The sequence below is a fragment of the Ascaphus truei genome, chromosome 4 (assembly GCF_040206685.1).
Source record: "Ascaphus truei isolate aAscTru1 chromosome 4, aAscTru1.hap1, whole genome shotgun sequence".
NCBI classification, from domain to species: domain Eukaryota; kingdom Metazoa; phylum Chordata; class Amphibia; order Anura; family Ascaphidae; genus Ascaphus; species Ascaphus truei.
The window spans coordinates 126586679-126611008 of record NC_134486.1 but is presented as its reverse complement, the minus strand read 5'-3'; the positions used below and the strand labels follow the sequence as shown (position 1 = coordinate 126611008).

General features: G+C 45.1%; 1 protein-coding gene across 8 annotated transcripts in view; it reads right to left on the bottom strand.

The window, feature by feature from the left end:
• PLEKHG1 (pleckstrin homology and RhoGEF domain containing G1) overlaps positions 1-24330 on the bottom strand; it is a 283450-nt gene that overhangs the window by 70714 nt on the left and 188406 nt on the right. For 7 of the 8 annotated variants that reach the window (XM_075596564.1, XM_075596565.1, XM_075596562.1 and 4 more), the window contains one exon: positions 3299-3846. In XM_075596564.1, the coding sequence (XP_075452679.1) occupies positions 3299-3846 (548 nt within the window). Of the gene's footprint in view, positions 1-3298; positions 3847-10314; positions 10479-24330 lie in introns of those variants that run through there. The other variant, XM_075596567.1, reaches the window with a different exon arrangement.

Below are 24330 nucleotides of genomic sequence, written 5' to 3'. Positions count from 1 at the left end.
CTGAGTGAGTACATCTATGCTACACACCTCTTGGCAAGGCCATTCTGTTTTTACCTGCCTCTGATTACAAAGCACCCACACAGAGAAGCATTCTCTCACCACATCATACCACCTACAAGTGCCTGTATACGTTTGTTGCCTTTCCAATAAAGTTAAGAAAATATCACAGGACTTGGTGTGCTTTGGAAAAGGGCTGAGTTAAGCTATCTGGCCATACTTCTAAATCGAGCATATACCCTGTGGCTGCAGAATACTCCATCTACAGTAAAAGGACCTTTTAAATGGAGACGTAATATGGTTATTATGGCTAAAATAGCTGGGGAGGTGGCATAATCTAGTGATTAATTTAGTCTTCAATGTACAAGGTTGTGGGTGCAAATACAGGCTTAGCCACAAAAAAGAGACACTAATTTTGGGCAAGTTATTTTATTTCCTCAAGTACCTTGCATTGTAATGTAAGCCTTTTAGGACAGGAACAGATACGTTATTTAGCAATACTGGCTCTGGCTTCATAGGAGATTTTAAAAAGTCTTATTTTTTTATTTATTAATAAACCACCAGAGAATATACTTTGGGGTACATTCACTCTCCTTATTTACATGCATTTGGTGTATATCATGGTAGCATCAAATCAAAGTGCAATTTTCTCTTTAATTCAGCCGACTTAAATGCAGAAGCTAAGCCAGATATAATACGTTCTTTTGCTAGTTATAGATTGGATTAGTAGATTGGTGTTCATTGTACAGCCAAATCTGAATTTCATGTAAATTACAAAATGACTTTCCTTTCTATATTTGACAAACATTAGAACTGTTTAGTTTAGCAAAATATTGGACTGTCATATGCAGTGCACATAGAACAAAAGCTACTTCAGATGATACATTTTCCTAGATACAAAATAAATGACAAATGAACTTCAGAAAGCTTCACAAATATCTATTTTAGCTACGTGGTTATTGAATAAAAAAAAATGCATTGTTGGAGGTTGTCTCATACATCAACCACTGTTCTATTACAGCCATATGAAAGCCAATAATCATGTCACATTAAAGTTGATTTGAAAACCCTCTCACTGAATAGAAGATCATTAAAAGGATAAACATCTTCACCTGCTCAGAGAACTGAATACACAGGTTGTTCCCTGGAATCTAGCCTAGGGGTACATTCAGTCTCCTCATTGTGCTCTTAGTGAGCCTGCAAGTTGGATAGATTTATCCATGGAGTAACCCAAGCCAAGAGCGTTGGTCACGGCTTTGTTTGGTCCCAGCAACCAGGTCAGATTGCTTCATGGTACAGTATGGAATGTTGGCTCACTGACCTGCAGCTTGTACTTCAAGTCACTTGTCAAATCCTCCGAGACTGCCTCAATGAAAATTATAGTTTATACCAAACTTAGATACTCTAAGGGAAGACTGTCAAAGGTTTTGGAAATTCCCAGTAATGGATCCCACAAGCTATTTTCCCTGGTCATTATATTTTTGCTGTTGCTAGTACACCCTGCAATTTTTCCCTTGCCATTGTCCACTATATGTGGAGAAAGGATTACAGTGGCATACTGTAGGTCCTGATATTAAACATCTCGGCTGAAGACTTGTGATCTCTGCGACATGGCATCTTATATCATGGCAAGGCTCAAACATTAATTTATAATGCAATTTGTGATGTAGTGAAAAAGCAGGAGAAAGCTAGGACCTAATGTAAATTACTAGGGCCTAATGTATCGTAAATGACCTACAGAATAACCAGGTTTTAAAATGATATGGCTACAGCCCACAGTGTTGCCAACAATGTATTTGAACATATCCAAATAAACATTGGGTATTCTTTAGTTTATCCTTCTTTAGGTTACAAAAGACATGTATAAATACATTAAAGGGTGAAGCAATGCAGGGCATCAACATTTACTATCCCAGTTGTTTGCCTCAAAAATACTTGTGGACTAGCAGCAATTGGTGCCCTTATCAGCCCGATCCCAGTAAAATGAATAACTAATTGATGCAAATTTCTTCGATAGGTTTACAGTATCTCTGCCCTATAGCTGACAAAATGTAAAAAAGAAATAGTAAAAAAACAGTTATATATACTATGTACATAATGTGTTTCTTCCCATTAGTCCTCCGTGTAAATACTCCTCTAATTGTTTCCCGAGGCAAGGCAAATTGGGGTCAATTTAGATTGACATACTGTACTACGGCAAGTACCAATATCACTTGTGAGCGCATTCGCATGTCTCGGAAAGGTCATCAATCCTGTCTCTCGCCATTCTCTCTTAGGCCGCGCTCATGGTGGGGACTCTTACCTGATTTGCTATTGCAGTTCTTCAAGTGCCCGCCGTGCTGCGCGCGTCAACGCTGCTACATTTTGCCGAGACAAGTCAATTTGAGATTTCGGGCTGCAGTCGCATAACATCAGCGTCACATGAGCTGGTTCAGCCAATGATGGCGAACCAGCTTAGTGACGCGCCTGTGATGCGTCCACCACGCCCCTGATCGCCTCCCCAATCTCCTGCAGCCTAGTGCACACAACGCTGGGGCTGCAGGAGTGCGTTCGGTGGCGCGCACCCACGCTGCCACCATGAGCTCGGCCTTAGCATACAATGCTTCCACTGCCGCCAGGGGTTCTGGGCAATGACATGCAAATGAGCACTCTGTGCGTCACTAGTTACTTCTTTTCCATTTCAACATAGACCCCTATAAACTTATGCCTGCCGCATTACACAGCTTTTCAGTGCAGCCTGGGTTGAAGAAGTGCATAGCCAGTAACCTACTCACAGACAGCAGTTTCCACCTTTTGAGTCCCTTCAGTGCGAGGTTGGTTACAGGCTATGCACTTTTACCTAGGTTGTGCTATATAAAAAAAAAATTTAAAAAAAGAAGAGCTGTGTAATACGGCACTTATAAGTCTATAGGGTCCCATGTTAAAATGGACAAGAAATAATGAGTGACACACTGCGAGTGCTCATTTGCATGTTATTACCCAGAAACCCTGGCTACAGTGGAAGCATTGTATGCTAAGCGATAATGGGGAAATACATGGGTTGCAGACCTGTCAGACATGAATGTGCTTACAAGTTGTATCTTTATTTGTTATGCACTGTACAGTGAAGGGTTTTTGTCTTTTTTTTTTTTTACCCACCATAATTTTGTTTTAATGTTTGACATACTATAATATAGGTGAAAGAGTTTCGCACCACTTTAAGGCCATAGCATCCCGTTTTGGAGCAGGATACACGGACCTCCTAAATATGATTTTCACTCCTTTGAAACCAGTTAAGTTAGGTATAGCATATGTGTCTTACCTCAACAATGCTTTTCAAGTCTTGTACATAAGTCCTCTCGGTCTGAAGGATTTCTTGGACCACTCGATCAACATACATGAGCTTTGGACTTGTGGGCTCCACCACTATAGACATGGCACCGTTTTTGATTGATCCTTTTGACTCTGCTTTCCGTGGTAGGCTCTGTCGCTCATCCAATGGTTTTTCCCTTGGATTTCCACGAGTCTGTTCTCTGGTACAGTTCCTCTGCAGGTCATCATTTGATAGGTTTCGGGCAGGAACCAGTTCTAGTTTTATGGCCCCGGCTTCCTTATCTTGTTGAAACAAACCTAAGTGACTATTGGACGCTAGGGTCATCCTGCTGCCAAATGAACAGTGACTATCCCGGGAAGACGCAGAGGAGGAAGTTGAACTGAAGCTGACAGGTCTGTCACTGTCTGACAGCTCCATGTTTTTGGTCCCACAGTAGCGTAAATGCCGGTTTGTCCTGTGCAAATCTCCCCCTGCTGTACTGGGGCTTGGAGGCTGTGTTACAGATGGTAAGGCATCAAGAGGAAAATGGTAGTCATCTAGAAAATAATAATAATTTAAATGTTTAGTATTGCAGCGAGTTATAGATTAGTCTTTAAACAGTAAATATTGCAATTTCAGACCGTTTAATCAAAAAGGGTTTCCTAACAACAAAATATACAAATGTTGCAGAAAAAAGCACGAACTTTTGTCAAACTTGAAAAAAATTCTCAGATTTCACGCATCAAAAATGTAACGTAATATTTCTAATCAATGTCCTTGTTCCACAACTGCATTGGGGTCCAGTGGTGCTCCTACCACCATAAAATATTTTGTTATAGAAGTTGGTGGCCCAAGAACCATATCTAACAAAATGTAAAAGAAAAATGCAAAGCTTCATTACTACACATAAAAACTGGTCAGAAAATGGTAACTGCTATCTACATGTAGTCAATGTAATCTACAGATCAAGGCAAACAAACTGGGTTTGTTCAGCTAAAAATAAAAAAAGAAAGGAAATACATTCATTTTTATTATTTGACTTTTGCTCATGCAATATCTGGTTTCTTATCAGCATATCACCACGGTAAATGTTAACTAAACTCACAATTAACCATACAGATCCAGCCGAAAACGGTGAGGCACAACAATAAGGTAACACACATGCCCTTTCCCACATGATGCAGAAGATAAATATTTATAAATATATTTCAATGAGCAGCAGAACAATGGGTGCAACGATGGGATCTGCGATAAAGATCATGCAGTGTGACACCGTTTTTATTTGAACAGCATTCACTTCATGCATAACATTGACTTGTCCCATTCGAATACTAAACTGTCTGAGATGGGATGGAGAATATTTATCTGCCCTTTAGAATTTGACCTTAAAAACAGAACTATAATATGTGACATACAGTAGGGTTACTGTAATGAATTCAGTTGGCCTAACAAATAGTTGAAGTCATCTGCCAGAAACACTGCAGCCCACTGTTGCTTGCACAGGGCAAGGGAACACTTAAAGATTGTTTCTAAGGGGTCATTTCAGGGTACATTTCCAGCTTCCGGCAAAAACAACCTCGTAGCTTTTGTTAAAACAAACATGACAGGCATTAAAAAAAATTTTTTTATGTAAATTTAAAGCAGTAGTGCCTTTTGGGGTGGGGGGGGGGGTGCGGGGAGGACATGAACTAGGGGTTTATAGTTCCTTATTGTTTGTTCCAAAGAGAGACTTTGTTCTCCAAGATTCGTCAAAAAAAATCTGATGAGAGAAAACGTATATCTTATTATATATTAGTGAAAGCACTGTTTGCCTGTCTGCATCTTCCTGTGTCCCTACGGACAATCTGATTGCACCTTTGGCCTGTCACTCCGCCTCAGGCCATGCCCGCCCCCGCACACCTCTCATTGGTCTGCGGTCCGCCCCCGCACAACTCATTGGTCTGCGGACAACACCACTGCCACACTGTCCCACCCCTCACTGACATACACCACTGACACACTCTCCCACCACTCACTCACTGAGCTTTGGGAACGCTTGCCAGCACCTAACCCTCACTGCTCTCAACCCAGAAAACCCTGACCGCCTGCTACCACAACAGAACTGCACAATCAGGTACACAGTCTTATTGCTTTCAGCACTGCAACATTCCACACCCTCACACAACACCACACACACCGCACGCTCACACCACCTCTTACGGTCTACACTGCCAACACACCTCCCCTTCACCTCACCCTCACCTCTCCAACGGACACCGCCCCCCCCCCCACCCGAGACAGCAGCGCTGTGTGATCCTCACATCACCAACGGACACCGCACGTGGCCGCAGCTCCTCCGGAGATCACACCACACAGAACCATCATTCCCCGTGTCTCCCTGTTTCCCGCGCTTTGACCCCCCCCCCGGCACCGCAACAGTCAGCGGGGGAGCGGAGCGAGTGCCCGGGACACCCCCCACGGCTCTCAAGCACGCGCCGCGCGCCCCCGCGCTATCATCCTCTCCCCGTGTCAGCTCCCCCCCGGTGCTCCGCTCAGCTCTCCCCCCCGGTGCTCCGCTCAGCTCTCCCCCCCGGTGCTCCGCTCACCTCCCCCCCGGTGCTCCGCTCACCTCCCCCCCGGTGCTCCGCTCACCTCCCCCCCGGTGCTCCACTCACCTCCCCCCCGGTGCTCCACTCACCTCCCCCCCGGTGCTCCACTCACCTCCCCCCCGGTGCTCCGACAGGCAGTGGACACGCGACGCCTAAGATGGCGGCGCCCGGAAGGACCCCCCTTCCTCCCTCGTGGAGTAAGATGGCGGCGGACGGAAGGAGAGGTGACGTGTGTGTGTGTCACTGTGTGTGTGCCACTGTGTGTGTGTGTGTGTGACACTGTGTGTGACACTGTGTGTGTGTGTGTTTGGGGTGGACACCGTGTGTGTGTGTGTCACTGTGTGTGTGTCACTGTGTGTGTTTGTCACTGTGTGTGTGTGTGTGTGACACTGTGTGTGGGGGGGACACTGTGTCTGTGTGACACTGTGTGTGTGTGTGTGTTACACTGTGTGTGTTACACTGTGTGTGTGTCAGACACTCTAGGGTGGGGACCGGAGCTACGCATGGGGGGGGGAGCAGGAGCGGAGAGAGAGGGGGGAGCGGAGAAACATACAGGGGGAGAGGAGGGACACGGAATTGTAAGCAACCCACCCCCCCTCCTGTCCACTGTCCCCCCCCTCCTGTCCACTGCCCCCCCCTCCTGTCTACCCCCCTCCCGTCCACTGTCCCCCCCCCTCCCGTCCACTGTCCCCCCCCCTCCCATCCACTGTCCCTCCCCCCTCCCGTCCACTGTCCCTCCCCTCCTCCTGTCCACTGTCCCTCCCCTCCTCCCCTCCTCCTGTCCACTGTCCCTCCCCCCTCCCCTCCTCCCCTCCTCCCCTCCTCCCGTCCACTGTCCCCCCCCCCTCTCCCGGGCAACGCCGGGTCTCTCAGCTAGTATATATATATATATAAATACGGACGTATATCTTAAAGTAGAATCTCCCCATCAGGGGTGTACAAACTGGAGGGGGAGGGATGCAGGGGGGAGAGAGGAGTCGTGATGTCGAGTTGCCATGGCAACATGATGTCACATGGCCCCATGGCACAGCATCATTTGACACCGGGACCCGAGCGGTGGGGGGGGGGGGTGTGGGGGGTTGGCGTACTGGAACGTTTGCGCACCCCTGCTCTACATGGAGACACCAGTCAACATACCCGAGATACCTGTGAAATAAGTAAATTGAAATATGCTAAACATATTTTAAATAATGTATATTTAATATTTTCCAAGTATCTCAGAGGTATCTCTCCGAGTATAGGCAACTTCATTTGAAGGTATGGAAGTTAATGGGACCTCAACTAAATAGGTTCTGGTCTCGCTCTCGATGACAAATGGTTGTCAAAAACAGAACACTCAGATTTTTACAAGTTGGCAGCTTATTTTCAAGCAATGTTCCATTCATACATCTCAGCTGATTAGTCTACTTTCTCACTACTTACCCTGCTCAAAAAAAATTAACTGTACTGCTTTTGTAAACACAGTCTGTATGCACACACAGATGTATTCTAATATTTCTTATTGTTAGTTTGAGACACACAAAAGGATAATAGCTCATTTAGCTACATTCCCAAGGAAATGTGCCTCTCAAACAAGGCCCATTATTGTTCCACTCTTCCATGAATTTTTTTAGGCTTCCCACCCTAAATGGGCTACACCCTCTGAGAAAACAATCTACCAGAAGCCTTTCAAATGATGCTATAATTACATGCATGTATTCTGTAGAGGTGCATTCATGCACAATTGATTCAGTCTACACCTAAAGGCTGGCAAAACAGGTGACCCCTTTTCCTTTAGTTTTGACAAGGTGGGATAAAGAGAAAATGAAGACTTGTATCTTAAAATACAGATACGGTTCCAGTCTAGGGGCTTCCCAAGTTCTGCTACTCTAAAAAGTGTAGAAACAGAGGTTCCCAACTCCAGTCCTCAAGGACCACTAACAAGGCAGGTTTTAAGTATACCCCGGCTTGAGCACAGGTGGTGCAGTCAAAATGATTGGGCCATATGTGCCAATGAGAGGATAGCCTTAAAACCTGGACTGTTAGTAGTCATTGGGGACCGGAGTGGGGAACCTCTGATTATTGTGAGTGCTTTATAAATCTTTGCGAGTTCTCTAAATGCCATAAAAAAAAAATGAATGAGGCCTTACCTACATTTTTTGCTGGACAGTGAAATTAACACATCAGTCTTAGGCTGCTTCCATAGAGAGTGCAGCCGTGCGGAGGATGAGGGAAAGCGGGTGCTTTCCCTGGCCATAGTACTCGGGCCGTGGGGGGCGTTCCCAGTGACGTCCCTCATTGGGAGAACCGCTCCCGTGACCGCCCTATCACGCGCCCCCTCTTGCCTCTGCACGCACCCGCACGGCATCACTGCCTTGAGGCAGTCTGATCGCGCAGCGTGCGGATGCCCATACCATGGACGCAGCCTAAGGCTACTCTTATAGTGCCGGCGACGTCAGGCTACAGGCGCTAGAAAAATCTAATTGAGATTATTTCCAGCGATCGCGACCAAGCCGTCGCACCACGCTTACTATAAGCGCACGTGACGGCGGCAATGCATTTGTTTTGACGCGATGTTGTCTCGCTGTCTCCGGGACTATAAGCGCAGCCTTGTACTGCAGGCACCGTCAATGCAGCTTTCTAAAATTATCTTCCATAATCAACAATAGATCTGTCCAAATCCAGCAGATGTGGACCCTTTGTGATTACATGATGAATGAATCAAAATGATGCTTTAACGGAGAAGCATTTATCCCCACAGCAACTTTTCTATATTGGTCTGTAAGATTGCCGGATTGTAGCTAGAAAAATATGGGGGGTGAGGGGGGAAAATGTCAGCAAACAACCAAATGGCCACACAGTGTGTGCAAAAGGATTCGTTTTAGTTAGGCGTCAGATCATAAACTGCATAAGTTGTATCTTTACTCAGCAACAATAAGTTGTACAGACATCAAAATCAAAAAGTAAGCCGTTTATATGTTGCACAAACTATAATGTAACTTCATTACAAATACACATGGTTACTTTTCTACACAAATCGGAGGCAGATGACCAAAATTACAGGTCCGATCGTCAGTAGCCAATGTAGTCGTACACAAGCAACTAAATAGAGAGCAAGGCAACAAAACACGGGATGATCAAATATAGTAGAAAGCTAGGAAAATATAAAAACAAACCAGGTGTCAGGTCGGGTTGAACAGAGCATTTAGGATTATACAACTAAACAGATTTTATATATAAAAAAAAAAATACACATTTCTTACTGTGAATTTAAAATGACCCATTTGCCCTGGCTGTTCATCTAACAACCAATGGAAGAACATTCAAATTCCCATTTTTCAAGAAGGGTCAGATCTGAGATGTTAAAGATCACTTAGGGAAGGTACAGAAACTGACCGTGTTTTCTCTTTATCCTGCTGCAAAACATTTAAAAATAACGCTAAACAGTATATACAATAAAAAAATAAATAAAAAAAACCAACAACAACTGTGTAATAGAAAGAATATTTGAAAAGAACGGGAAAAATTTAAATCAATAAATAAGTCTATTTCCCTGTGCAAAATGTCAATGTATTTATAATAAAAGTGATGTCACTTGTTAATAATAATAATAATAATAATAAAGATACAAAAACTGTTTCACTTATTCCAATGTTGGAATACTATTTCTTCAGTTTAAACATAAATATTATTTCATATTAAGAAGGCTGTGCTCATTCTCAATGTTCAGAAGACAAAAGGCATCGTAAACTAAACACTTTGCATTTGCACCGTATGCATCGATAAACCACACTGCTAAATCTGAAATGTATAATAAATAGTGACCAATGTCGGTACTATTTAGATACAATATTCAAAATTCCACAGAAGAAGCAGAATTGCTTCTTAAATTGCAAGCAAAATATGTATGCGTATTTCTTATACTTGGGCTACATAAACAAAAAGCCTTCTGAGCTACACAATCCTCGCAGCAATTACAAATATATAATCAAAAAAAAGGTACCGTCCTCTAATAATTGAGGCGATAAAACATATTGTGAACCCCCCCAATAACTGTGAAGGCCTAAAACCCATATAGCATTACAAATATAAGCATCATTTAGCCAATTCTTCATCACAGCCTTAACATTGTGAGGAGCCAGCAACTCAGGCAACAAATGGGTTAAGAAATACAAAAAAAAAAACCAAGGCAATTCATTTCAGTTATTGTGCATAACAGAAGATAAAAATTAAAAGATCAAATGGCCCACTATCCCAATTAAGCCAGTTAATATTAGCAGCAGAATAGCTTTCTGTTTTGTATATCAAAGCCCTACAGAAGACCCAACACTTATACTGAGGGGGAAAGTCTCTGCGACTGTAGCTCACCACAGAGGAATGTCTCTTGCACAGTGAATGAACAAGTCCCAGCCCACATCTTAAATCTTCACTCTATAAAAGCAGCTTGCTGTGACCTACCAGTGTATCGCCCTGTGGATAAATCAATTTTGGCCTTCATCTGTGCCAAGATGACCTCACTCTGCACTCAGGTAAAATGAGAGGCTTTAGCTGGTTCATCCTGCTCTTGCTTGGGAATATTAACATGAGTCAGCTTTTATCTACACCCCCCCCACCAAAAAAAATTGGAGACACAAAAGGCTTCGTTGAAACCCGACTCGCAACCTGCTTTCTCGCTGCCTCTATTCCACTTCTACCCTCTTCCCCCCCCCCCTCCTCAACACGAGGAACTTCAGAAAGCGTTAAGAGTCTTAAATGAAACATGACATCATTCAATTCAGGGAAGAACAATAGACACCACTGTGGGTACCTTTAATCCTACACTTCACTGAGAAACACCCTTCCAAATTACTTTCCCGCACAAGGCCGCAGAATATCAAACTATTTCAAGTTCCGCAGCTTAATTTTACAGTAGGTGATAAAGGAGGCTGCTTACATTAGGAATGTGTACAGCCAAAAGCACTTGCATTTAGCCATCAACAATAAAACGTTCTGTTCCAGCTTCCAGACTGCCTTTGTGCATTGCTTTTATATTCTGGCTTAAAGAAATATTTATCTGCACACAGAATGACAACACGCAGGTTACTGGAATCCTGAGGTGACTGCCCATAGCTGCTACAATTATCCACTTGCAACTGAAGTGTCTCTGTTTAAGAGGACATCAACATTGAATACATATGAATCAAAATGATGATTAGTCTTAATGGACATGCCAGTCATCTTATACAATCCGCCCCAAACAAATCTAACAATACAGCGGACGTATTTTCAGAAATTTAGTGAAAGTTCTCCCCCTCCCCCCTTGTGCTTTCCTTAATGCTCAACCGTACACCTGACAGCATCTGGTGGTTGTCAACTCATGAGATTAATTCCAGATAACATCCATCTTCATTGAAGCATTCCTGAAACAGATTGTAATATGGGGCATGTCGACGGAATACATTAGAAAAGCAAAATCGGAAAATCAATTCATCCATTATTATGGACTTGGGAGACTGATAACACCACATGAACAGCCAGAGGTGGCTGCTGTAACTCACATGACAACTATAAATTGAACATAACCGGCTCATGTTCCCACATACTGCGAGCGCCACGTCAATGGCTTGTTATTTACATTTCTACTAGAAGTAGAGACCCACCATTGTGTGAAACACAGTATGGGATGTACTGCACATGATCAAGTCTCAATCTATGCTTCTTGGTGTGTTCTTATATCTTGATTTGTTATAGTAATCGAACTTACAAGTATACCATTTCTTTAATAGTTGCATATATGAAAACAAGTACACTTGTGTAGGTCTCCCCCATGTTTTGGTGATACCAATAACTTGTGTACCAACTATTCCCTGCAATGCAGCAGTCATTTAAACCTCTGCAGTGGTTCCCACACAGCAACCGTATGCCAAGTCAATGCTGAAATTGCAGATGTAGGTTAAGAATAGAGGTCATTTTTTACTGATAAGGTCATCAGCTGCACATACTGTACACTGACATTTAGTGAGCAGAAGTCACAAAAACCTTGATACCTAGTGAAAACAAAAATACATTAATCGCTAGAGATGGGGTAAACGGTAAATGGGAGAGGGCTATTTGAGTGGAGTCTCAAGCACTAGAAATATAATAGGGTGACCATATTTGTCCCAGGAAAAAACGGTTAAAAAAAAAAAAATGAAAAAACAAAAAAAACAAATTAAAAAAAAAAAAAAAAAAAAAGGAAGAAGTCGGGACTAAGGCTTAAAAACCAGTTTGTATGGTCACCCAAAATATACAGTATATATCCCCTCAAACCTCCCTCCAAAATCGCATATTCCTAAATGGATTTCCATAAGCCCTATATTGGCAAACCAAAGGCACATTCTAAGGGGTTACTGGTGTCAAGTCCAACATGATGAGAACCCACAACCACTGCTATTCCAGGTAGCAGCACTGTAAGTGTGAGCTACACCAGCTGCTGGGATAACACTACTGTTACTGGCTAGTAGCATATGTCCCAGGTATCTCTGGTTTGTTCATTTTTGTGCATGTCATGATAATATGTATGGCACTTCAGGGGTTAACATTGGTTACAAATGGTCTTAAAAATACAAGAATTGGGTTTAAGGCCCGGCAAACCAGGCCTGTGTTGTATAGCAGGGGGGCACAAACTGTTTTCTTTGCGCTACCCCTCCCCCCCACCCACCTGCTCACGACCTCCCTCCTTACCTTCTCTCCAGCGTCATTTGACATTGCATTGCCATTTGACCCCGTGTTGTCCTGGTGAAGTGTCGCCAGAAGCCGTTGGAGAGAAGGTAATGGAGACAAAGAGGCCTCGCTGCCCCTACATTTTATTTAACTGTTGTGGGGAATAGTGCAGGGCCTCTGAAAGCATCGCCCCATATCTTTCAAAGGGGAAGGGAAGTCGGCTAATTGAGTAGAGTGTACTAACCCTTGTTCCACATGTAGCCAGGTCCCCTCTGCGTGCCTGCTGCCCCGCGACCCGCCCCTAGTTTCCTCCGCTGCCGCGGGTCACTCAATGGACCCGCCGGCACTTCTGGAGGGTGGGGGCCAGTGCAGGGAGCGTTTATACGTTCCGGCGGTCCCCGGCGACTCCCGAGCAGGGCGCCGCCATCTTGCGTTAGATCGCGCATGCGCAGTGAGTCTCGACGGCCCTGCAGAGTTGCGCATGCGCAGGAAGGAGCGCGCGAACGCTGGCCAATAGGTAGAGGGCTCTAAGCAGGGACTACAGATCCCATGAGCCTTAGGGGACCCAGGTGACGCCAGGGAGCCAATAGGGCTGCAGCATCTCCCTGCAAGGAAGAATAGATACATTTCGCACGCTGAGCCCACGTTAGTCAATTCTGGACCAGGTGAGCTAGGGGAAGGAGGTGAGTGCAGGGGTCTGTGACCTACTGCATTAGGCCAGCAACCCCCCCTAGGCCCCAGATAGGTTTTGATCTCCCCAGCTTGTGGTGCTATAGGGACAGGCCCTAGGTTAGGGACTGTGTCACATTAGTGCCAGTGATAGATAGGGACACAGCGGACGCTGCGCTTCCCGTGAAGAGACTTGGGCTCAAGTCTGTGCCCCCAGAGACAGAGACTATCTCCAGGGTGGGATCGCCCCTGGCGGACCACGTGCGAGGAAACACAGGATCAGACGGAATCACCAAGCGGCAGATCCTTTGCGAAGTTGCTTGCAGGCCCGAGTGCAGGAGCGCTCGGCAGGTACCTTCCTAAGTGCACCAACGTATCCTAAACATATCATAATTACACATAGTGGCAGCGCTGACCACGGGACAAAGGGGTTAGGCTGTGGACACGGTGTGGGGATACACGGTGGTGGGTAGGTACACTCCTAGTGGAGTGAGAGACACTGTGAGGACTGAGTTACATGGTGGAGTTACCCCCTAGGGGGGAGTGTTAGTAGTGTATGTTATTAAGTGTGTTATTTCCTGCATATATAAACTGGTTATATACATTCCTGTGTATGTGGTTATTGTATATGTGGGTCCTGTGTAGGCAACCTTCTACATTTCTAGAACCCTGCTCAGGTGGAGGCGCTGTAAATCAGATCGAGCTGACGGACTCACCCCAGGTTCTCAACAAGCGAGGCTCAGGCCTCTTGTGAACCTACAGATATATGCACCACACCTGGTAACACATAGGTTTCCACCCACACACACTGTATCTGTGATTGGGATAGAGGGAATACCCGTTACACACATATGTCCCATGCTCAAAGGTGTGCTGTTCGTGACAGATGGTATATTGGGATGGATTGAGGGGAGATATTCATTTGAGGGTCCACGCAGGGAGAAATGTGAATTTGCTAGATAGCTGTGTGTATTAACCCTTGTCCCATATACAGGTCACTACCTCACAGGTGTGACATGCAGGACAGTGCACAACATTGAACTGGCAACCACGAAGTGATCTGCTACTAAAGGAAGCCAGGGACAGGGGCTACAGGAGTGATGAATGAGAAGTAGGGCTCAAAAGTATGCTGTGACAGTCGTACAACCCAGTAGCTGGTTTTGCTCCCACTGCTAGAGCTGCTGTCATGAATAGTAGAGGTTGTGAATTCTGATCCTGTTGAGCCTGACACTAGTACCACCTCCCACATAAGGTGCCTTAGGTTTGTCAATATAGGTCTTATAGAAATCCTTTCAGGAACTGTGGGGTGTCATTTAAAAATACTTTGCATCTCATATTAGCATATCTTACAGATATCCAAGGTATGTGCTTTTCTGAGCACAGGTTTCTCTCCATATGTTATTTGGAGGGAGGTTTGAGGGGCTACATACAGTAAAATAGGTGTCAGCCTGTCTCACTCTCCCAAAAGCCATATTGCAGCGATTCGGAAACCGCAAACAGATTCTGTTTTTTAAAAATATGAATCAGCCTGTGGATTTTCAGTAATAAAACCCCCCCCCCCCCGCCCCCCCCCCCCCCAAAAAAGAAAGAAAGACCTTTTTGGGACTGATCAATGGAAATCCGCAGATAAAAGGAACTTGCAAACACCACGGCAGATTTGAATCTCTGCAAAAAATGTCACCCATCTCTTCATCTCCATGTTTCACAGGTTCTGCAAACCAGTCTCACCACATCTTGTTTAACCTGTAGATATACTATATGGACATTTCTACAAGGAAAAGATAGGAAAACGATGCACTACTCAGAACAGAGGGGGGACTCCAGAAATGAAAAATAAAAATATATACAGTATATAAATTTGCCCATCATTTCCCCTGTGTTCTGAGTAGGGCACCGTTTCTCTATCTTTCTCTTGTTCCAGTTTGCACGGCTTCTGCACACTGCTGAGCCCCTGAAAAAAAAAGGAATCTTACATTTAACGATACGCGAGTACAGAAGTCTCAATAATAGGACCGCTGTGTCAGTTAACACGTGTTGTTGCTGCAATAATACAGACAAGGAACAAAAACACCATTGCTCCTGGCGATCAACAGGGAGTACTGCCCTCAACAGGGATCCAGGTAGCCACATTTGTATGCCAATTATCTTTATATACGCTTCCGAATAAGATTTAAACTGAATAATTTTTGAGTACAAAATGGGGTTCTATAAATATTTATTCTTTGATTATGCTAGATCAGCTTAATCAGATGAAGGCTTTAGATCATCTTTGTTGGCACCTGGTTGCCATCAAAGCCCTCTCTATACAGGCATTTGTACTGAAAATGAACAGCTGTATCTGTTGAAATTCCAGGCAAAGCTAAAGACAATGGGGGAAGAGGTATCAAGGATAAAAGGGAAAATAAAAGTTGGACGCATTGCTCCATTTCCTGCTCGCATTTGCGTCAAATGTATCAAAGGGATTTCTAACATTTGACGCAAAAAAATGTTGTTACACCACCTCAGGTCCGGCGGATTGTTTTGATGCAAATACAAGATACAAAAGTGACGCAGGAAGACACAGAAATGGCTACATCTCAATCTGTGCATCGTGCAACTCCTCCCCAAATTGCAGGGTGACACAAATGGCGCAAAACTTGGAGCAAAGACCTTGATACATTGCCGCTATTTACATCAAATTTTGCTATGATACATCACCCCTAACGACTACAAATATTTAAGAGTTTAAAAAAAAAAGTTGTATGTGCGCATAATTATTCGAATTGAAACCTTCTCTGTGTGACATTGTTCTCTTATTAACCCTACACCCTTGGACCTCATGCAACCGACAGCAAGCCTTTTAAAACAGCATTTTACAGCTCTTGCTGTTGGTAAAACAATGCAGCAGACATTCTAATTACAACATGTATATAGCATGGGCAAATTAGTAAAAAAAATATTAAAATAAATAAAATCTCTGTCACCTTAATAAACGAAGGTTACAAGAATGGAGTGATTTTGCTTTGCTACAATCCCATTTCAGATATGCCAAAAGATTGTTTTAAAAATAAAAATCCCTCAAGCAGAGGAAGAGATTGCTGCTTTTATTTAGAGCCGAGATTCTTATTGTGTAAAGTATGAACTATACCAGGTGTGCTCAACGCCACTTCTCAAAACCCTCCCCAATGGGTCAGGTTGTAAAGAGACAATCCAAGCGTTTTTTTTCAGTACAGGATTGAAGCAGGGGTCTCCGGAGCCGTGCCCCGATTAATTTCAGCTCCGGGGTCCCCTGCTTCCAGAGATACTCACCTCCATAGTGGGTGCCGGTAGCCACTCCAGAGTTCACTATATGTCTGACTTTCAAAGCTCCCGATAGAGATAGCCAATAGAAAGTCGTGTTGTCATCAGGTTCGGCTTACTATTGGCCCATGTGACCGTGACTTTAAACTGCAGGAGACACCGGCACACCCTTCAGAGGTCTGTATCTCGGGTACAAATGTTATGTAGAAGCGCTTATACGTTTCTTCTCTGATTGACTTAGTCTTCCACAGGTACCCTAAAGCTTTCACCCTAATAACAAGTCATACAGTGGTTACACTGCAGATAAGGATTCTGGGTAATTACAAGCAAATGAGTACACCAAGAATGTCACTTGTTTCCCCATTTTAAAGACTGATGTTTTTTACTTTGAGCCGGTTGCATTACACAGCAAGTCGATACAGAATCTAAAAGTCAAACCTGCGGTTTCGTGCTCTTGAAGCTCGGCTACTTTGGCAACATAAGGCTGCGTCCACTCTGCCGCTGACTGCACTTGTCGCGGTCAGCACAATCAATTTAAGTCTGTCCGGCCACGCTCACGTGTCGCGCCCGTGCACATACGATAGCGGGCGCTGGGTGCTTGCCGAGACAAATTAAATGGACCTTGAGGCGCGCCGAGTAGTCACATGACCTCAGCCAATCAGCGTCAGTCACAGTTTAGGCCACACCACGCCCCTCGCATTTACCGGAAAAATTGCAGGACAGGCCATCGCTCATGCTCAGAGAGTTGGTGACGTCACCACTCGCAAGTATGAGCGCGGCACGGGGGACGCAGCCTTATGAATAATTTAGTCGACTTGCAAACAGACACAATAAGTTTATGGTGGGTGAAAAAAGTTACATCTGATGTTTGTATCCTATAAAAAAAATATAAATGGAGTCAGAAAAGGAGCATATTGTCACATAAATGTGACCGTTTGTACGATGTTAATAGTGTGATATGACTAAGCAATGAGGGCCAGTAGCTGGGATTTAAAAAAAACCTCAAAAAAAAAGTCTCTGCTCTCATAAAAATTACATTAAAGTGCAGAGTGATACTCAGTACTACCGTATGTTGCAGCATGTTTACTTTCAGGGCAGAAGGGTCAAGAACCACAAACACTTTTTAAATGACTCAAATGGTGAAAATAACTGCTGCAAATGAACAGATGGGGACAAAAAAACAAACAAACAAAAAAAAAAAAAAAGGACAAAGCCATAAATTCAGAGAGACAAACACTGACCCTTAATGGAGAAAACACACAAGCAAGAAACATTTGGCAACACAAGAGCATACTGTAGTAAAACAGTTTTTGTCTACTACAAGTCACGAGTCTTAAATAGTTATGTGAGAAGTATAGTTTTACCAAGGAAACCGAGCTAACCACTAAAAAAGGTCAGTTTCTTACACATCCGTTGCATATACTGTACTAAAAGAAGCTTGTGCGAATGTCCTCTATTTCAAACACATTTTCTAACATACCCATTATATTTTGAATGAAAATGTATTCACATAAACCAAGATGTTCATTAAACATTTTGATACCTTTTAAAATGACCAACATGAGAGTTCTTGAATTATTTAAGTGTGCACAAACTTTTGGTGAACTCTTAGCGCTCTTCTTCAGATCGCCCAAAAGTTGTGAGATAAGCGTTTCAGCGATTTTGCACAGAAAGTCCCACTGAATTCAATAGGGAATTCCATGCGAGATTACATTTCAGTTTGCCAATGACTTTAACAAGTTACTTATACATACTTGGAAGTGTCGATTTTAGTACAGGAGTCAATCACCCAAATGTCAAGGGGAATCTATTGCTCAGTCAACACGTAGCGGACATAAGGCTGGGGCCATGGTACCGCAGTCCGTGCGGATGCTAACAGACTGCCTTAAGGCCGAGCGGGGGAGGGGGGCGCGCGTTGCGCAAGAAATCCATTCAAACTGATTTCTTGGCGTGACAGGCTGGACACGTGAGCGGTTCGCCCAATGAAAGCGAACCAGCTCCGTGACGTCACTGGCACGCCCCTAGACACGCCCACGGACGGCCTGCGTGCCATGGCCAACAAACACACCCGCTTCAAGAGGGTGACGTCACGGCCGCGCAGGCCTCCGCACGGGCGAAGGCACCATGGACCTGGCCTTAATGCGCAGATCTCTTCTTCAAACGGCAAACTGAAGTCCTTAAATTCACCCTTTAAGTTAAAAGTTGTAAGGAAGAAGTTTACAACGTTTGTAGTAACCACACAGCATAAATTCACCATCATCATCACTGGTGTGATTTTTAAAACACCGAATTCAAGAAGTGTAACAGGAAAAAAATTAAAAAAAACACCATTAGGAAATTAGTTTTGCTCTTTAGACTTTCGTCAACATTTCCCACGGGTAAAAGATTTAATTGTGAATACAATTTCCACAAGTAAATACTGTAATTTCCAGGGAGGGAAGGACCACAGATGCTATGAAAATATTATATACCGTAAGAAGATATTTTATTGGGAAATAATTTCATTCTGCAGCTTATTGTTGATCAAAGAAGGGGGGGATCCTCCGGCGCGATGTCTTACTCAGGTTTCCAGGACACATGCAATATAAACAGACAGAGGGACCACAATCAGGAAGGGTTAAAACACAATGGTATGCTTGAGATATGGTGTTAAGGAAGCACACTTACATTGAAACCTCTATATCCACCTTGAGTATGGTGTGTGTTTCACAGAACAACCTCAGAGAAAGGGGAAAGACAGAAAAAACATAGTATAACACCGTTTTTATGAAACAAAATTGATTAAAAAGAGATTTCCAACTCACAAGCGACCATTAAAAAATGGCATGGAATGGTGAAGTTTTCAGTCTCTGCCTGGACTGCCTCCCAGATGGTTAGGTGTCCGCATGGAGTCTGTCCCAGTGGATGATGAAGGCAATGCAGTGGTACGGGTGTAGATCGGGTGGTTCGTCCTGACTTGTGCACAGTCTGGTCTTCCTCCCGGTCGTCAGACTCCCCACTGCTGCTTCCGTTGCCTGCCGTCCACGCATGCGCATGCGCTTCGGCGATGATGTTTCACTAACTGGGATTTGACTTTCTTCCTGGGTATGGTGGCTTGCGAGGACCAAAAAGCCGTCAGACGCGTTTCGCTAAAAGCTTCCTCAGTGACGTAGAGACATGCAGGGTAACAGTACTCCTTATACTTGTCAGTTCATTGATTGTCCAATCCAACGCTGTTCCTTATTCTATACATTTGCATAGATGATTGCATTGTTTATGATCGTTCGGTATTGAAGCACGCTTTCCAGTGTTCAGGCACACAGCTGTTTATTGCATTGTGAGTATACCCCTTGCAGCAGTGTTTGGTCCACGGCACTCCACTCATCAGTAGCTGTACTTGGTGCTGTCTGGTGGAGCCACCAGACAGCACCAAGTACAGCTACTGATGAGTGGAGTGGCTCGGTTGGCGCAGTTATTTTATTTTCTTTGTTATTGTTGATCAAGTTGTTACTACAATACACTACTGTGTATACTTCAAGAGTTTCAGGGGTTCGTCACGACGTCCTTAGTGTTTGCTCGTTTCAACATTTTAACCATTTTTGTTAACTGAATAAACAGATTCATACTGCCCCTTTCCTTTTGGAGAGATAGGTGTTAAGATCAGTCTAAATTTGCTTTGTGTCTTAGGCCCGCGACCACACTGTTGCCGCTAGCGAAAGTTGTATTTCGCTTAGTGGCGGCGTCGCGGGCGACCAGGCCATTGATTGGGTCAGGGCGGTCACATGAGGCGACAGCCCCATAAAAATCAAATATTCCCGGCTGCAAAAAGATCGCGTTGCCACGTCGCCATCGCGCTTGCTATAAGCGCACGCGGCGGCGGCAACAATGCATTTGTTTTTGGGCGACGTCGCATCGCCGGCACTATAAGAGGAAAAATCACCAGATCTGGCAATGGCAGGGTGGCGAATGAACCGGCCATGCGTCAGGCTACTAATGCCTTGGCTATCTTGTTGCGCATTGTGTGGGTGAATTACAGGCAGATTTTAGGTTGCTTTGACTGCTACGACACTGAATTCTTCCCTGAGTTGGCATCTTAAACCCTCCCAGCAAAACCGCTCTTGCTGGGGGACCTCTGTAGACAGGGTACGAGGCCACTTAGACTCACTGATGTTTGTGCCTTATTAAATGCGACGTGCGGGGAATTTGCCAGAGAGAGTACGTCGTTATGTACAGCAATCTTTTCCTGGGTGAGCTCCCCCACAGTACAGGCATGTGCATGGAAATCTGCAGCTCCCTCCCCATGTCGTGTGCACTGTTTATCATTAAACGCCCAGCCCTCGCCTTTTGTTTGCTTTGTTGGTGGGTTAATCCCTGGCCGACCACCCTGGCCCCTTTGTATAGAGGTTGCAATTTTCAAGGGTCACTAGCCCAAGATATAGATATATGTCCTTTGTTGCAAATCTTATAACTTTTCTGTCTGACATTTTTTGTCTAAACACCTCGTCGCAGTCGTAAGAAAAATGCCGTAAATTCTGTAAGTGGAGTAAACGAGCTCCACGTATTTCATTAGATTTACCCCTTGCTCTGGGTACTTCTCCAACAGCTAACATATACGAAGAAACAAAAATCGGCCAGTTAATGTTCTTTTGCGCGCTCAGAATCCTTCCCTTTTGAGCAAGCAATCTCCTTGACTTTAAAGCCTTCTTTCGACAGGCCGAAAAAGTTTACGTATTTACCTTTAAACTACTGTACTGCGTTTGTGACATAGCTCGGGATATGCGATATATGGCACATACTTAAAAAAAAAGTTCTCGCTTGGGTTGCCTGCCAGTGGAATGGTCTCTACAGGAGGGTTATGCTACAGCAGGGTCTGCAACCTTTCAAAGGAAGAGCCGCCATTTTATAAAAATATTCTTTGTCCAAAATATTCCGAGAGCCGTAACACATGCATGAATATTACACCCCCACATTCATATTCTGTATAAGCATTATAATAAGCAAACTTATTTTGTCCCTTTCCCCAATTCTGATTAAAGTATGTGGGGAAATAAAATGCTCCTCACAATAATAAATCCCTTTATTTATTTTCATTGTTTTTCTGTGCAAAATATACACGCACACACTACCCTCCCTCCCCCAAATACACATTCCACCCCGTGACGTCACAGCGTCCCGTTGTCATGGCAATGCGGCGTAATTTTCACAGAAGTTGCAGGAGAATGCCGTGAGTTGAAGGGGGAGACGCAGGAGATGCTGCACCACGCCGCCGGTAAGTCTCACCAGCTGGGGCGAGTGCATTTGTTGAGATATATATATATATATATATATATATATACAGTGTTCGACAAACCTATACATTTGCTCGCCCCGGGCGAGTGGATTTAACCCCCGGGCGAGTAAATATTGGCCCAAGCAGCACACGTTTGGTACTAGGTGGCGAGTAGATTTTTTTGTGTGGGGAGTAGATTTTTTGGTGATTTGTCAACCACTGTATATATATATATATATCAAAAAATAAATAGATGATACCGTTCTGTGGCTAACGAAATGCTTTTATTTGTGCGAGCTTTCGAGATACACGGATCTCTACTGATACCTCTACACACACACACACACACACACACACACACATATATATATTTTTTTATTTTTTTTATTTTCCCCCCCGCACTTTTTCCCCACCCCCTGGGAGATATGGCAGCTACTGGGAGCCTGGTCTGTCTGGTGACAGCGCCTCCACCCGTGTGGGATCCTAATAGTGTTGGATAACCCAGTCACAGGACAACGTAAGAACTATACACTGGTATGATATAAACAGGTTTACTGCACACATGCAAATAATAATAATAATAATAATAATAATAGAACCACTCAGGCCTCACAGGGCCGTACCCCAATACCATGCCCCCAACACTGTGTCCACACCCCGGTGGGGTTTACCCCAAAGTACTGAGGTGCCCCTGGACACCAAACCACCCTGGCATCCACAGAGTCAACCCACCCAAAGTGTGTGAGACAGCGCTGCCCACACCCGCGTGTTACCGTTAGTGCACTTGTATAGAATGCTGATATACCTTCCAGGTGCTCCAGCCTGATATCACCGACTGAATATAAGGGATCCGCTGATCCAGCGACGTTGTCCGCGATGGCGTCCGCCTCCACTTGGGGTAAATTCTGACGTGGATAATATCACCATGCAGAGTCTCGTACAACGCATGTGGTCTGGTCCCAGACCACAGGTACAACGTCCTTCTGTGTCCTTGACACTCTGAATGCTAAATGGTGCAGTGACCCTGTCTAAGGGCCTATCCCTGTAGCAGCCCCAAACTGCTGGGGAGTTGGGGCGTAAGGGGTTCTCTGGCCTAGTGCAGGGGCCATGGACACCTTGCACACGCACACCTTACCCTTCTGATGTCCCAGCTCTGACTGGGGTGGTCTCAGCACGCCAAATGTATCCACCAAGTTGCAGGAGGAACCGGCTGCGCGATTTGCTGCTGCTGCAGCCCATGTGTCTAGCAGCCCCAGGGGCAGCTGGGGATTGTAGTTCCCCTGCGGAGTACTCATTGTAATGGCTGCCGCTGTCCCCGACTTCTGCACATGCAGAGGTGTACCGAACTATTGGGCCATTGCGCATGCGCGAAACGTCCTGCTCATGCGCAAGCATTATCAAGATGGTGGCGCCCTGCTAAGGGAGCCGCCACGGATCTCGGGCGACCCGGTCACCCCTGCACAACATCCTTCCACTTCTCTGCCTACAGCGATCTAACTGCAACCTCCGGCGGCACCTGTGGAGGTAAGAGGGGCCGCCCAACAGGAGACCTGGCCACACACACACTCACTCACTTTCTCTCTCACTTTTGGCCTGCCTCTCCTCAGGTTGTCACCTCTCTCCTTCCCTATGCAGCACTTGGCTGTGGAGGGGGGGGGGGCCGGGGGGGGAGGGGGGAAAGGGTGCCTGCCCGGCGCTGGTCGTGCATCTTGGTGCCACCCAGCATCTCCCCAGCTGCATGCCCACCTCCTACATTGTCCCACGCCGAGCCGGTCTGTGACGTCAGAGAGGTGGGTGGGGAAGGTGTGTGTAAATTGGCGGAATATGAGCACTTGTTCCTGACGTTGGGGGGGAGGAGCTGCTTTTAGGCTGCATTATACCAAAAAACGCCCGTGGTGTCTCCCGTAGCGACACCATGCGGCGCAATTGTTTTTTGGAAAAAGCATCAACTGTCTCCAGCTTTGCAGTCGCAAGCGGGGAGACAGTTGAATTTGGTATAGCCCCTTATCACGTTTCTATTAACCTTGTTTTTTGCACCGTGCGGTGTCGCAACGGGAGACACCACAGGCAGTTTTTGGTATAATTGTATCCTTAAGCTTTGAGTTGCGCGGTCTATGCTGACAAGCAGAGTATCCTGCCTGTGATCTACTGATCCAAGTAACCTCTATTGTGCCACCGTTGGCTGGGTGAAGTTGGGAACTGGCAGGATGCCCACGAGACATCCCTGCTGCCAGGCTGAGTGCTGCAGCAGTGTTCATGAGATATATCCAGACTGGGGTTGCTGGGATTTATGAAACCGAGCTAAATGGCCAAGGCTGAGGACCATGAGGGGGTGCGGGGGGGAAGATTCTTCAAGAAGTTACCTGGGCTGGAAAACAAGAGGTGAAGGGTGTCCTGCAGGAGCATATCCAGATGCGGATGAATCCCAAAAGACTGGGAGCAAGGGCAAACCACGGTTAGAAGGTCTTCTTGGGGTATGTGGGCGTTTGGGCTTTCCAGGACTGGGACCCAGAAGGTGGAGAAGGGAGACAAAATCCCATGTCCTACAAATTAAAGGGAGCAGAGGAATGGTGATAGAAGAGAGTTCTTGTCCCTTA